The 16,213-nt window shown below is 35.2% G+C and overlaps 1 protein-coding gene across 1 annotated transcript in view; it reads right to left on the reverse strand.

Moving 5' to 3' along the window:
• LOC148777644 (ankyrin repeat and sterile alpha motif domain-containing protein 1B-like) overlaps positions 1–16,213 on the reverse strand; it is a 573,212-nt gene that overhangs the window by 396,723 nt on the left and 160,276 nt on the right. The window contains exon 3 of the mRNA XM_088837030.1: positions 5,524–5,680. Coding sequence (XP_088693156.1) covers positions 5,524–5,680 — 157 coding nt within the window. The remainder of the gene's footprint in view (positions 1–5,523; positions 5,681–16,213) is intronic.

Consider the following 16,213-nt stretch of genomic DNA (forward strand, 5'->3'; position numbering starts at 1 on the left):
AAATTTTCCCAGGAATGTAGCAGAATAATAAATGTTAAAATCAAGAAAATTGAACCCCATTGCAAGAGAGATGGACTTTTCAATCATTTGGGCAGATAGTGTAGGTATATGCAGTATGACTACGCCATGAGGTGGAAAGGTCAATTACAAGAAATGGGAACATGAAATTTTAGTAACAAAAATGCAATGTCCTAAAAGAGGGTTCTAGAGAGCAAGGGAGGATGTCATCATCACAGTCACCATCATAGTTAACACTATGTGCAAAGCACGCACAGTTGCATTTCATACGCGCTTACTTATTTAATCCTCACTGCCTGACCTGAGTGTGTGCTCAGTCGTGTCAGACTCTTTGTGACCCCATGGATTATAGCCCACCCACCACACTCCTCTTTCCACAGGACTTTTCAGGCAAGAATACTGGAGTGGGTTGCCATTTCCACCTCAAGGGGATCTTTCCAACCCAGGGATTGAACCCGTGTCTCCTGCAAGTATCCTACATTGCAGCTGGATCCTTACCACTGAGCCACTGGGGAAGCCCTTAATCCTCACTAGGAGATAAATATTATTATCATTGTTCCCATTTTACAGATGAGGAAACTGAGGTAATGTGTAGTTGAATAAGTAGCAGTTACACAGCTTTATACAGCCATTTAGTATTGGAGCCAGGATTTGAACCTAAGTAGCCTAGACCCAAAGTTGTACTTTTAATAACATCTTCCGCAGCAACTGTTATGACTACCATTTGCTCAGTGTCTAAAAACTTTACATATATCTCCCTTAACCCTTACAAATGATCCTACAAGACTAATATTAACATCTCCACTTCATGGGTGAGGAAACTAAAATACAAAAAGATTAAATTACATGTCCATGGAGAATCAGGATATTTTGGAACCTGTATTGTAAGAATCCAAAACCTATTTATGCTTTTTCCACTGTACCACACTGCCTCCCATGTTTTTCTACACTGTCAAGGAAGAAAAACAGAAAATTAATTATCTGAAACCAGAATTTCTATGGATTTTGTCCAAAAGAACACCAATTGAGTTGAAATAGGAAGTAGCTGCTTAGACAGCCGTTCTAAGCGTTCAAACCAAAACAAATGTTATTGTTCCAGAAAGTAACTCAGTCTTGCTCTGGATGATAAAACAATGCAGGTAAGTAAGCTGAGAGTAGAGAGTAGATTTGAAAACTTAAAAAGAGGAGTGACAAAGGGGAAAAAGCACAGAAAAAAAGTTTCTTCCTATTTTACTTTCCAAAAAGTATCAGGAGAGGGCCTTTGAAGGCCAAAGTCAGATGAAAAATATACTCTTTAAAGACAGTCAACTAAAAGTTATGATCTGATAGATGCAGAATCCAGAGGGAGATATTATATTATTTTTTCTAGCATTTTGAGGATGCCATTCCTGTTCTTAGTTTAAATGTGTTACCATAGTCTTCTTCCTCACAGACTTAGAACATAGAGGCTTACACTCCCTGATTTTATTATCGGGTCAAGTTTTATAAATCTGATTTAAAAATCAATCTTATTACTTTAAACCATGAAAATGTGATATAGAAATATGCCTCCTGACTAAACCAAATTTCCCATTGGTTGAAAAGAGATTAAATCTCATTTTTAAAAATACAGCACCTCTTTGAGGAATAGAAAAGTGAACTATGAAACAATTCCTCAAAGACCTCTCTACCTTGCAAAGGACTTAGCCTAGGAAAATATAAGTGCAAAACTGAAATTTTCTATTAACTCCAATTATCACTATTCAGATCTCAAAAAAAATTTTCAATCATTCAAGACTTAGGAGAAAATGTTCATAGAGTTTATCCATAATATCTAAGATATACTTGGCTTGTCACATCAGGGAAGACCACAATTGTGGCATCTTTAGAAAAACCATGGTTGTATACTCATATACATAGTCACTAGTGGTCTAAAAAATCCAATTTGAAATAAATAGGCTGCAATAACAGGTGTGCTGTGATTCATGGGGTCGTGGAGAGTCGGACACAACTGAGCGACTGAAGTGAACTGAACTGAACTGAATAAAATACTAGTTAACAATTGTTAGTATATCTACACTTTGTTTTTGTTCAGTCGATAAGTCATGTCCAACTCTTTACAGCCCCACAGACTGCAGCATGCCAGGCTTCCCTGTCCTTCACTATTTCCCAGAGACTGCTCAAACTCATGTCCATTGAGTCAGTGATGCCATCCAACCATCTCATCCTCTCTTGCCCACTTCTCCTTTTGCCTTCAATCTTTCCCAGCATCGGGGTCTTTTCCAATGAATCAGCTCTTCGCATCAGGTGGCCAAAGTAGTGGAGTTTCAGCTTCAGTATCTGTCCTTCCAATGAATACTCAGGGTTGATTTCCTTTAGGATTGACTGATTTGATCTCTTTGCAGTCTAAGGGACTCTTAAGTCTTCTCCAGCACCGCAGACTGCAAGTATCAATTCTTCAGATGTCTACATTAAACATTCTTAAACTGTTTTGACTTCCTTCTTTTTTTGTCAGATAAGTGTTCTCTAAAAAATAAGGACAATTCCAGACAATGGGTGGCAGTAAGAAACTGGCTTTAAAAAAGCTATTTACCAAAGGCCTTACTTCAAAGTAACACTAATGGAAACTATCTAATACTAGTTGGATTTGAAGTTTTGGTGAATGCAAAGTTTGAAGTTTTGGTGAATACACTTATTAGAAAAGGCTCCTCTGGTTTCTGTCCTAATGCAAAAATAAAGAGAAAAAGAAGAGAAAGTAAAAGAAAAGAAAAGAGGGAGGAAAGACAGGAGGGAAATGAATATACAAAGAAATATAAATTGAAAACATACATAACAGAAAAAGAAATAATAAATGAAGTGACAAAAGACAAGAAAGATGTGGCAATTATAAAAACCATAATTAGGGCAGAGTCCACTTTGTTTCCAAAATTATTTCACTCTAAATTGACCACTAATTCTAGGGCAGCATAAAATGGTGACCCAGGTTGAAGTGCTAACATGTACTTATTAGCAACAGTAAATCATTCCATCTCTCTGAAACTATCTTACTATAAAATTAGAATATTACCTTCTCTATAACCTTAGAAAACAACTAACAAATCAAAGGTGATAACATATAGGAAAATGCCTTATAAACTTAAAATATTAAAACATAAGTTATAATTATTTTGAAAGAAAGCTGTATAATAAACCAAAGGTAGCATTCAGAAATCAGAATGAAGCCCTGATGATTGGGCATAATTTTAACATCATAACATAATGTGTTACTGGTTATAAGCCTGGGCTTTGGATCAGAAAAACCTGAGTTCAAGTACTAATCGCATTTCTTAGCAGCTGTGATATCAAAGAGATGTTACTTAGTCTTTCTAAGGTGGTTTCCTCATATATAAAGCAGGAACAGTAAGTAATACCTACCTTATTAGGCAATGGTAGAGCTTAGAAAGATAATGTAGATGAAGTACTCTGCACAATGCCTAGCATATAGTAAGCACTCCATAAGTGATAGGGTTTATGATGTAATACTAGTGCACTATTGTGGAGGGCTCTGAAATTATAGAGATCTGAGTCCAAGTCTCAGTTTAAGTCACTCAGTAATATGTGAACTTATATGCGTTACTTAGATTTACTGAGCCTGATTTCCCATCTATAAAATGGAAGTGATAACAATCACTTCAGAGAATTGCGAGAATTAATTAAATAACATATTGTAGGTAAAACTGCCTGGTTATCATAAATCTCAGTAAATGTTCATTATCATTTTCATTCCTGCCCTCTATTGCTTAAATACATAAAGGTATATAATTAATTAGTATACTCTGTCCCATTTGGGGGGAGCAATAAAGCTAAAATCAAAATTTACCTATGAAAACAAAATTCCTACATCAGAAACTTTTAGAAGAAATAACATTGAATGAGAAATCAATGTTAGTACTAAAGGAATATGTACATAACAAACAAAAAATATGGAAAACATGGTATTAAAAAATCTCAAAATATTTTAACTCATTTAATAGAGACCACAACATAAAGTAACAGAATTGAAAAAAGAATTTTGAAGTCCAATCTCCTCAAAAAAAAAATTTTATACTTAAATTGATTTATTCAACATCACAGAAAATAACAGTTTTTCTATGCTATTTAAAATCTTCAACATTCAAATGTAAATGTTGGTTAGGGTTAGGGTTTTCTCCCTTATTTTCATGTCACTTAAAAAATATTGTTTGTAGAAACTAATATTCAGTTGTTTAACCTTGGTTTGTTTTTCCATCTTATTACTTTAGGTTTGCTTTGGGCATTCAGTTTTAAGAATAACCACCAGATGGCTCATCCCACCAATGATCTTTTAATTTGGTTTTCTGAGGAATAGGCAGCATTCTCATAAATTTCCTTTTTAGCATGATAAATAAAGACAGCCATATCCATCATTTTGTAAAGACTTGAATTCACTATTCTCATAAAAATATTCTGCATTCTGTAACATGAAAACATAGACATTTTATTGTGATATATATTAACAAGACATTTTTCCAATTAATAAAACATTTTTCCTGATTAGTTCTTTACACAACTGCATTTTGATGTAAGAAAAATATTATATTTTCTTCCCTTTGCTGTATACAGCTAGTAAGTATTCATTTTTAATCTGAATTTCAGTCAAGTGTCTGTAAAGTCTGTACCCATATGAATAATATCCTAACTGTACTACATTAGACGTGCTTGCCCTAAGGTAGCCTCCTTGCATCCGTACTGGACAGCGGCCAACCTGCAGCTTAATGCCCTGTTTGTAATTCAATTGTTGGGCTGCACGCTGGTTTTCAAATACAGTTTTACAAAATGGGAACAGTAGGGGGCAGGCAGAGCTCGTTTGTTATCATACTATACTAGAGGATTGTATTATACTTTCTGGAATCTGTGGTCTTATTTATTTAGCACACTGAGTGGCATTATTTTTAAATATATGCATTAAGTGTAACATGGATATTATGTAGTTGCAAATATTTTTACTTTATCTGTCAGTTTCATCCTGCTGCTGTGTTTTACTGAACTTATTCTAGCCATGTGTGTGTGTGTATGTGTGTGTGTACAGTAAGTTTTTAATTTAATATGTGACTAGCAACTGTATACATTGTATTTGCATTTTAATTCACAAAATAGCACTTAATATAAAAGTGCTATGCAAATGGTAAAGTATTATGCAAATGATAGCTATCATCATTGTTCTAGCATCTAAAATTTTATTAAGAAAAACTACTTTCACATTATGAATGTGAATTCTGTTCTATCTTTAAATATTCAATAACTTTAAAATGGATGCTCATGTAAAGCAGGCAAAAATACTAGAACTACTTCATTTATGTGGGATTTTCTTATTAACAAATATCTTTACAAATGATATCTCCTTTAGCAAATTCAGCAGTAGGATGATCTTTGGCAGAGTAAAGACAGAAATAATCAATTTTGCAATGTGGCTTTGACGTCACAAAACTCTCAAAAATCAGAGCATGCGCAAATACTTGACAAATGTACCTGTTCATTGACTCTGGAATGTGATGGTCCATGATGAATAAGAATCTTCACAATTTCCACATCTCCTTTCCAGGCAGCCAGGTGAATAGGAAAATAACCTTTGTTGTCTGCTACATTTGTTGATGCCTCATACTGAAGCAGTTTGAGAACTATGTCCCTAAAAAAGAAAAAAAAAAAAAAAAAACAGAAGAAAATATGCTGAACAATATGGCTACTACTAAACAGATAATCATAAAAGTATATTAGATACTGACTGGAATCAGAGTAATCATTAAGGTACTGAGACATACAATTGGGTTTAAGAGTTTGCCTATTCAACATTTGGCTATTTTACTTACCTGGAAGAAACTACCACCACACACACACACACAGCATTCAATGACTGACCCATACAAGTACTAGAGATCTTTTGGGCAAAATTTATCTAATTTTATTAACCGAATGAATTTAGTAAAATAACTTAAAAGTATACCTCTTCACATATTTTTTAAAAACAGAGTATTCCCAGATAACTTATATCTGAGATTTAGTCTGAAGGAAGATTTGAAGTGCAAGCAAATACCCTGTTTACAAACAAAAGTTATCATCCTGCTAAAAGACATTTAGAAAATTATACGTCTTTCCGATAGAGAAGTGGAATAAAGGATTGAAGAGTCATATAAAAGAGAAAGCAGCACAGTAGGAAAGAGACCCTGAAAGGTTGAAAAAAAATTAATAACTTTCAGCCATGGCACAGGACATACTTTGAATATGTGTTGTTTATACTTGTATACTCTCACTTTCCTCCTCCAAGCCTAAGACATTATTTTAGAGGAAAATTCACTTATGAGACAAGTTATATTACTGACACAATTATTCTAATGATAAGATTTCAGAGAAAGTAAGCCTCATTTTAACATTTCTTTTCTAAAAATAGTATTATTTTATAAGTCCTGAATTCAAAGGACTTGAATGTAAAGTACCAGTGATGCAAGTAAAAGTATTAGTCGCTCAGTCGTGTCTGACTCTTTGCGACCCCATGGACTGTAGCCCGCCAGGCTCCTCTGCCCATAGAATTCTCCACGCAAGAATATTGGAGTGGATTGCCATTCCCTTCTCCAGGGGATCTTGCCAACCCAGGGACAGGTATCGAACCCAGAGATCGAACCCAGGTTTCCTACATTACAGGTAGATTCTTTACTATATGAGCCCCCAAGGAAGCCCAGCTATGCAAACTACCAATAATATGACCACTACAGTATCAATTAGTCTTATTTTTCTTTTTCTTTCCTGTAGAAAATAATAATAGTGCCTATTGCTCAACACTGGTAAGAACATTAAATGAGAACATAAAAGAGAAGCCATTCAATGAATAGTAAAACACTATACAAATATTAGTTCTTGCCCCAAGTAAAAATAAAATTCTTTAAAAGTAAAAGTGCTTCCTTCAAATCACCTTTGGAAACAACAGTCTGAAAATCAGAAGGAAACCTGAAGTTTGCCCAGCTTCTATGCTTCTTCCCACCTCTCCAGCACGTAAGAGTTGTTATATAAGCTCTTCCATTCTCAGATAAGTAACTTACAAAGTGGTGAAAAGGATTCAATATTTTAGAATAACAAAAACAGCTAAGAATCAGACCTGGTTTGAAGTTTTAACTCTCTAATACTTAGTAACTTGGTTTGTGTGTGTACCTGTGTGTGCTCAATCACCTCAGTCATGTCTCTTTTTTTTAATTAATTTATTTATTTTAATTGGAGGCTAATTTCTTTACAATACTGTAGAGGTTTTTGCCATACATTGACATGAATCAGCCATGGGTGTACATGTGTTCCCCATCCTGAATCCCCCTCCCATCTCCCTCCCCATTCCATTCCTCAGGGTCATTCCAGTGCTCTTGCCCTGAGCACCCTGTCTCATGCATCAAACCTGGACTGGTAATCTATTTCACATATGGTAATATACATGTTTCAGTGCTATTCTCTCGAACCATCCCAGCCTCACCTTCTCCTCCCACAGAGTCCAAAAGTCTGTTCTTTATCTGTGTATCTTTTGCATACAGGGTATCGTTACCATCTTTCTAAATTCCATATATATGCACTTAAATATTGTGTTGGTGTTTTTCTTTCTGACTTACTTCACTCTGTGTAATAAGCTCCAGTTTCATCCACCTCATTAGAATTGATTCAAATGCATTCTTTTTAATAGCTCAGTAATATTCCATTGTGTGTACCACAGCTTTCTTATCCATTTGTCTGCTGATGGACATTTAGGTTGCTTCCATGTCCTAGCTATTGTAAACAGTGCTGCGACGAACACTGGGATACACATGTCTCTCAATTCTGGTTTCCTGAATTGTGGGATTGGTGGGTCATGTGGCAGTTTTATTTCCAGGTTTTAAGGAATCTCCACACTGTTCTCCATAGTGGCTGTACTAGTTTGCATTCCCACCAACAGTGTAAGAGGGTTCCCTTTTCTCTACACCCTCTCCAGCATTTATTGGTTGTAGAATTTTGAATAGCAGCCATTCTGACCAGTGTGAGATGGCACCTCATTATGGTTTTGATTAGAATTTCTCTGATAATGAGTGATGCTGAGCATCTTTTCATATGTTTGTTAGCTATCTGTATTTCTTCTTTGGAGAAATGTTTGCTTAGTTGTTTGGCCCATTTTTTGATTGGGTCATTTATTTTTCTGGAATTGAGCTGCAGGAGTTGCTTCTATATTTTTGAGATTAATTCTTTGTCAGTTGCTTCATTTGCTATTATTTTCTCCCATTCTGAAGGCTGTCTTTTCACCTTGCTTATAGTTTCCTTTGCTGTGCAGAAGCTTTTAAGTTTAATTAGGTCCCATTTATTTTTATTTTTATTTCCATTACTCTGGGAGGTGAGTCATAGAGGATCCTGCTGTGTTTTATGTCAGAGAGTGTTTTGCCTATGCTTTCCTCTAGGACTTTTATAGTTTCTGGTCTTACATTTAGATCTTTAATCCATTTTGAGTTTATTTTTGTGTATGGTGTTAGAAAGGGTTCTAGTTTCATTCTTCCACTGCTGCTTGACCAGTTTTCCCAGCACCACTTGTTAAAGAGATTGTCTTTTCTCCATTGTATATTCTTGCCTCCTTTGTCAAAGATAAGGTGTCCATACGTGCATGGATTTATCGCTGGGCTTTCTATTTTGTTCCATTGATCTACATTTCTGTCTTTGTGCCACTACCATACTGTCTTGATGACAAGACACTATAGTCTTCAGACTATTGTAGTATAGTCTGAAGTCAGGCAGGTTGAGTCCTCCAGTTCCATTCTTCTTTCTCAAGATTGCTTTGGCTATTCGAGTTTTTTTGTATTTCCATACAAATCGTGAAATTATTTGTTCTAGTTCTCTGAAAAATACCATTGGTAGCTTGATAGGGATTGCATTGAATCTATAGATTGCTTTGGGTAATACACTCATTTTCACCATATTGATTCTTCTGATCCATGAACATGGTATATTTCTCCATCTATTTGGGTCATCTTTGATTTCTTTCATCAGTGTTTTATATTTGTAACCCTATAAACAGTAGTCTGTCAGGCTCCTCTGTCCATGGGATTCTCCAGGCAAAGATACTGGAGTGGGTTGCCACGTCCTCCCCTAGGGGATCTTCCCCATCCAGAGATCCAAGCTGTGCCCTGTGCAGATCCTGCATTGCAGGCAGATTCTTTACCAATCTTGGACAATTCAAATAACCTTTGTCTCTCTTTCAAACACTGTTAAAATGGAATTTAGAGATTACATGTATCTGCTGGTCTAAAAGGTTTGTGGTATAAATCAAATGAGAAACGAATATTACTGTAAAACTGTATACAATCAAAAACTATTCTTAAAGCTGTTTGCTGCAATGTTAAACAATTTTTGCCTTCTTTTTTCTTGAACTGAAATATATCAGTATTTAAATAAAAGGTAAAATAACACCAAAGGAAGCATTGTTAAATACCTGAGAGTGATCTGTAGAATTTATCCTACACAAAGAAAAAAAAAAAAAAAAAAAACAGCTTTCTCCAAATCCATATATTAAAAAGGGACAATTATGTGGAGGGTTTTAATTTCATTCTTTAATGCCTAAGCAAATCAAAAAGAATTCTGAAACTTCTAAACATTTCCTTTCTACGAGGAAAGAGGAAATTTTGATGGAGTCATCAATATTATTTTCTTTTACTCTCAAATCATTTAGAATTTCATTTGTTCTTGGGTTCAATTTTTCTTGACATTTTCAAATAATGTGTGTGATATGCATTTATTATCAGGAAGAGTTATGATACAGTGAAAAAACTGACCATCTTACTAATTATTTGTATTGTGTAAGTTACTACCACCTAATATCTAAATCAGAAAAGAATAATCTGCATGTTTATAAAATTGTCTTTGGTGAACACCAAGATTCTAAATAAATATTATTATTTATATTCAAGTTTTTTAGCTTATTTTATCAAATAAATTTTCTATAAAATTTACTTTTAATTTAAATTTATTTAAAGATCTTTTCTCTTATTCAGAGATACCAGCTAATAAACTGGGTGAACTCAGATTTCTAATATAAAAACATATTTTTGAAATATAAAGTTATATCTTTGATCAAATGAGTGCCCATTGGTCTCACTGAAACTTAAGCAAAATATTAATCAATAAAGGATCATTTCTTATGATGTATGATCTTTCTTATGATGTATCCATGTATACCACAAGTAATATGTATTATATAGGCCTTTTTCATCCAGGCTTATCAAGAACAAATTAAGTTTCAGGTACTTTCTTTAATGTCTAAACATAAGAGTAGTTGTTTTTCATTTGGGGGGTAGTTGGTTTTGGGGAGAGATATAATTGAAATATAACATGATTTTAGTTTCAAGTGTAAAACATAATGATCTGAAACATGAATCAGTTGCAAACTGATCACCATGATGAGCCCAGTTAACTCCTCTTTTTTACTTTTATTTAAGTTGCATCTTATATCTTCCAAAAGTACCATGAATATGTTGACTGTGCTTGGTTATCTGGCATGAAATATTAAGTTATATTGATGAAAACTGTCTATAAGCTAGCAAGCAGAAAATACCTATATCTTAAACATAAAGTGGCAATCTTTCTTACAGCATTAGACAAAAAATTCTCCAAAACACTAAAATAAATGTAATTGATGAGATCACAGAAAAAATAATTCCATTTCCCAGGAACAAAACAAAATACCCAATTAAGTTTAATAATAATTCAGATTAAATCACTGCAACATTTTGCAGCTTGAGGTTTAAAAATGTAAGTTCAGGTAAAAATAGGAATTCTAAAAGTATTGATTTTTGCTATCATGTTTCATTTGTTTCATTTTTTTGATAGATATAAATAATACTTCTGATTAGTATGAAATATCTTTTAAGAATTTCAGTATACATTCTAAGCAAAATTAAATTAATTGGGAAGATTCAACATTCAAATTTCTTTACCTCAACAGCAAGTTTCCCAATAGTTAACCAAAGAAATTTATTTCATTTCATCTTCTTATGTTTGTTGGTAAGTCAAAGAATTTTGAAATAAATGCAAATCATCTTCATATGGATGTAATAAACTAATGACATGTAAATTATTAATTAATAAACTAATGAAATTCTCAAAGTTATTAAGGCCCTTTTGATTTCAGACTTTCTTGAAGATTTTACTTCTCCTTTATGGAAATAAAATTGCAAATATGCTCAACGTGGTCAGAAGACTTCAGGACAATTCACTGCATTTTCTAACTGGAGCTCCTTTATATACTGAATTCACTCTCAGAGATTTATTTCCAGATAGAGTGAATAAAGTCAAATTTTAATTAGTTAATATTCTAATCCAAGAAAGAAGCAACAAACTAAAGATATTTGTAGGTGATTCAAAGAGCAACTTCATGGATTAGATTATAGAAATTTTTAGAGGAAGTGCCCTTCTTTCATTAGAAAGTCTATTCTGAGCAAATAAAAGATATAGCAGATAGTTAACTATCTAGAGTCTAGATCCAATTTGAGATACAATCTTGATTATAGATAATGGAGGACTGCTTTTGAACTGTGGTGTTGGAGAAGACTCTTGAGAGTCTCTTGGACTGCAAGGAGATCCAACCAGTCCATTCTAAAGGAGATGAATCCTGGGTGTTCATTGGAAGGACTGATGCTAAAGCTGAAACTGCAGTACTTTGGCCACCTCATGCAATGAGTTGACTCACTGGAAAAGACTCTGATGCTGGGGAAGGTTGGGGGCGGGAGGAGAAGGGGACGACAGAGAATGAGATGGCTGGATGGCATCACCAACTCTGTGGACATGAGTTTGAGTGAACTCTGGGAGTTGGTGATGGACAGGGAGGCCTGGCGTGCTGTGATTCATGGGGTCGCAGAGAGTCGGACAGTACTGAGCAACTGAACTGAACCGAACTGATCTATAATTGAATCCTTTTGTACGATTGAAGCATTAATATTTAAAGAATCAAAAGCAAGAACAGAAAATAATCCCACACATATCAAATAACAAACATATTTCAAAGATACAATGACAATTTAGTACTGACATTTTCCAAAACAGCATCCAAGAATCACAATGTATCCAACATAGTTTAATGAGATGAAACTTAACAAGAAAATGAAACCAGCAATTTTCTAAGAAGAGAGAATTCAGAACGAAATATGAACATACAGGTTTAGTAAAACATTATTTCAAATCCTGAAAGATGATGCTATGAAAGTGCTGCACTCAATATGCCAGCAAATTTGGAAAACTCAGCAGTGGCCACAGGACGGGAAAAGGTCAGTTTTCATTCCAATCCCAAAAAAAGGCAATGCCAAAGAATGCTCAAACTACTGCACAATCGCACACATCTCACACACTAGTAAAGTCATGCTCAAAATTCTCCAAGCCAGGCTTCAGCAATACAAGAACCGTGAAATTCCAGATGTTCAAGCTGGTTTTAAGAAAGGCAGAGGAACCAGAGATCAAATTGCCAACACCAGCTGGATCATCGAAAAAGCAAGAGAGTTGCAGAAAAAAATCTATTTCTGCTTCATTGACTATGCCAAAGCCTTTGACTGTGTGGATCACAATAAACTGTGGAAAATTCTGAAAGAGATGGGAATACCAGACCACCTCACCTGCCTCTTGAGAAACCTGTATGCAGGTCAGGAAGCAACAGTCAGAACTGTACATGGAACAACAGACTGGTTCCAAATAGGAAAAGGAGTACGTCAAGGCTGTACATTTTCACCCTGCTTATTTAACTTATATGCAGAGTACATCATGAGGAACGCTGGGCTGGAAGAAACACAAGCTGGATTCAAGATTGCCGGGAGAAAGATCAATAACCTCAGATATGTAGATGACACCACCCTTATGGCAGAAAGTGAAGAGGAACTCAAAAGCCTCTTGATGAAAGTGAAAGAGGAGAGTGAAAATGTTGGCTTAAAGCTCAACATTCAGAAAACTAAGATCATGGCATCTGGTCCCAGCATTTCATGGCAAATAGATGGGGAAACAGTGGAAACAGTGGCTGATTTTATTGTTTTGGGCTCCAAAATCACTGCAGATAGTGATTGCAACCATGAAATTAAAAGACACTCACTCCTTGGAAGGAAAGTTATGACCAAACTAGACAGGATATTAAAAATCAGAGATATGACTTTGCCAACAAAGGTCCGTCTAGTCAAGGCTATGGTTTTTCCAGTAGTCATGTATGGATGTGAGAGTTGGACTGTGAAGAAAGCTGAGCACAGAAGAATTGATGCTTTGGAACTGTGGTGTTGGAGAAGACTCTTGCGAGTCCCTTGGTCTACAAGGAGGTCCAACCAGTCCATCCTAAAGGAGACCAGTCCTGGGTGTTCATTGAAAGGACTGATGTTGAGGCTGAAACTCCAATACTTTGGCCACCTCATGTGAAGATCTGACTCATTGGAAAAGACCATGATGCCAGGAGGGATTGAGGGCAGGAGGAAAAGGGGACGACAGAGGATGAGATCGCTGGATGGCATCACTGACTCGATGCACATGAGTTTGGGTGAACTCCAGGAGTTGGTGATGGACAGGGAGGCCTGGTGTGCTGCGATTCATGCGGTTGCAAAGAGTCAGACACGACTGAGCGACTGAACTGAACCAATAGGGATTATTAAAATAATAAGGTTATTATTTTAAAAGACAGAAAAGAAAGAGCAAAGAAAAGAAGGAAAGAGGAAGAGAGGGAAAGAGGAGAGTAGAAGGGAAGAAAGGAGGGAGTAAGAAAAGGAAGGAGGAAGTGGAGGAAAGGAGAGAGGAAGTTGGCTATCTCAGAAGAAATTGCTATTGCTATTCAGAAGAGAGTTAATTAAGGCAATAAAATTTGCAAAAGAAATATATGAGAGAGACAATGAATCCTCCATATTTTAAAAAGAAAAAGAAGAAAAGATAAATCTCTAGCCTATCTATTGAAATAATTTATTTACAATCATTCAAGTTAAATTTGTTCTACTGACTGTGCTTTTTGTATCATTTAAAAGTAACAATTTTCTCATCTGTAATTACATATGACTCAGGAAATCACCAAGAGTTCAATTTCTATTGTGTCCTGATTTGGCTAAGTGGAGATGAATTTTTCATTGTGAAATAATGTATTTCAGGTATATAAAATGTTCCATTTGTGGGCTAACTAGCAGTGATAAACAAGACTCTCAATAAAACATACAAAATAGTGAGGATACAGTCTTAATTTGCAGTGTTTAGGCCACAGATTATATATTGGAGGAAAGGGGAAAGCATACCCAAAGCAAATGAATAAACTATAAGACCCTGTAACATTTCTTCCAGCTCTATAATTCCATGAACTTCCTTGGTGGCTCAGTCCATAAAGAAACCGCCTGCAATGCAGAAGACCCAGGTTCAATTCCTGGGCCGGAAGATCCCCTGGAGAAGGGAATACCAACCCATTCCAGTATTCTTGCCTGGAGAATCCCATGGACAGAGGAGCCTGGTGGGTTACATACCATGGAGTCCAAAGAGTTGGACATGACTGAGCAACTAACACTTTCAGCCTAGAAATCATGTTTATGAAAACAATCTAAAGTTGATGGATACAACAGCAGCAGGAACAAGGATAGAAATGAAATATTTCTATGCTGACTGCTAAGGCTTGCTTGGGAGGAATACAGCACAATGTTTCATTGTTTATTTGAAGTGAGAATACCAAAGATGAAGAAAAGGTAAACCTTTGTCCTCTGGCTCTGAGGTATATTCTATGACAAGTTTTTATTCTACAAATATCTTTTCTTATGGCAATATTTAAATGAGCATTCCATGAGAATACACTACTTGGTGATAATGGGAGGCAGCCAGAAATACATAATGTGACAGAGAAAAACCAACAAGAAATTAGAACACTGATGTGCATACAGTCACAGAGGGATATAATGTAAATTACAGGTAAAAGTATACACTCGGACTCTAGATACAGCCCCACCTTAATGATTAAGTGGCCACTAAGTCACTTATCCAGCATGGTCTTGTTTCTCCATCTATAAAATAAAAGAAGTAATGAAGGTAGGATAGAATAAATGATCTGCAACTTTAAAAGTCCTTGATAATTTAAATAATTTAAAATCAAGAATTCTTTCTAGATGAAAATCCAAATTTCAGAACTGTAACATCATAGTACCTAACTGAGCCACAAATAACAAAATATTATACCATAAAATGTTATAATTCAAAGGAATATGGTGTATTCAGTACATTTGAACTGAGGCATAAAGAGGTTAATTAAATGGCTCAAGGTCACATAACTGGCAGGGAGGGAGAGATGGGATTAGAATTTTCCTACTTTTTTCCAATACCTGTATGATGACACTAAGTAAAATCTTTCTCTTCTGAGAAAGTAAGAGGGAGGGAATGCCATCTGAGTGGTTTTGTTAAAAAAAAAAAAAAAGAAAGAAAGCAAAACAATTAAAAGAAAAATGATACCTTTAGATGAAAGCAAAGCAGAGATATATAATCCTCAGAGAACCCCTGCAATTAAAGATCTTAAAGAAATATAGTGAAATCCCTATCTCTTTATGATAAGCTTAATGACTGCTATTTAATTCACCTAAATTATCCTCACTTTGTACACTGCCTATAAAACTAAAAATCATGCAAGAGGCCTCAGAGAAATATATCCCAATGCTTAGAACTTCATAGGATGTCACATATAAACCAAAAACGTTTACTTAAAACTTCACTGAAAATCAAGAAACGGATATTTGGGTACAATATTATTTTGAGAAATAATGCCAAGCTGAGGTAGACAAGAAAAGTTGTATAGCTCAAATAGTCAAGCCCAAAATCTTCTGTCCATTATACTTGATAGCTTGTCTTCCCAGCTGGGACTAAGAAACATGGTTCCACCAGAGGCACTGAATCCACAACTAAAATGGCCAAAGAAGTCAGCTTGGGCTGATTTAACTGACTTCCCTCCTGATGACTCAGGTATGAAGAAGAATAAATAGCAATTCCTTTAAAAGACTCAAATGGTAAGAATCTGGACACATTTTCCACTCTAGAGAAGGGTAGCAATATAGCTGAAAAAGACTCAGCAAAATAAAAAGTTCTAAGTTCAACAGTATAAGGTGACATATAGAATAAGGACTGGATGAAAAAGAATGTAATTTGGGAATTCCAATACTAAGGATCTAAGTGATGAAACATTAAGTTTATGATATTTTAC

This window comes from Moschus berezovskii, chromosome 6 (genome assembly GCF_049115385.1).
Source record: "Moschus berezovskii isolate FMDL1 chromosome 6, NW_MosBer_1.0, whole genome shotgun sequence".
NCBI classification, from domain to species: Eukaryota; Metazoa; Chordata; class Mammalia; order Artiodactyla; family Moschidae; genus Moschus; species Moschus berezovskii.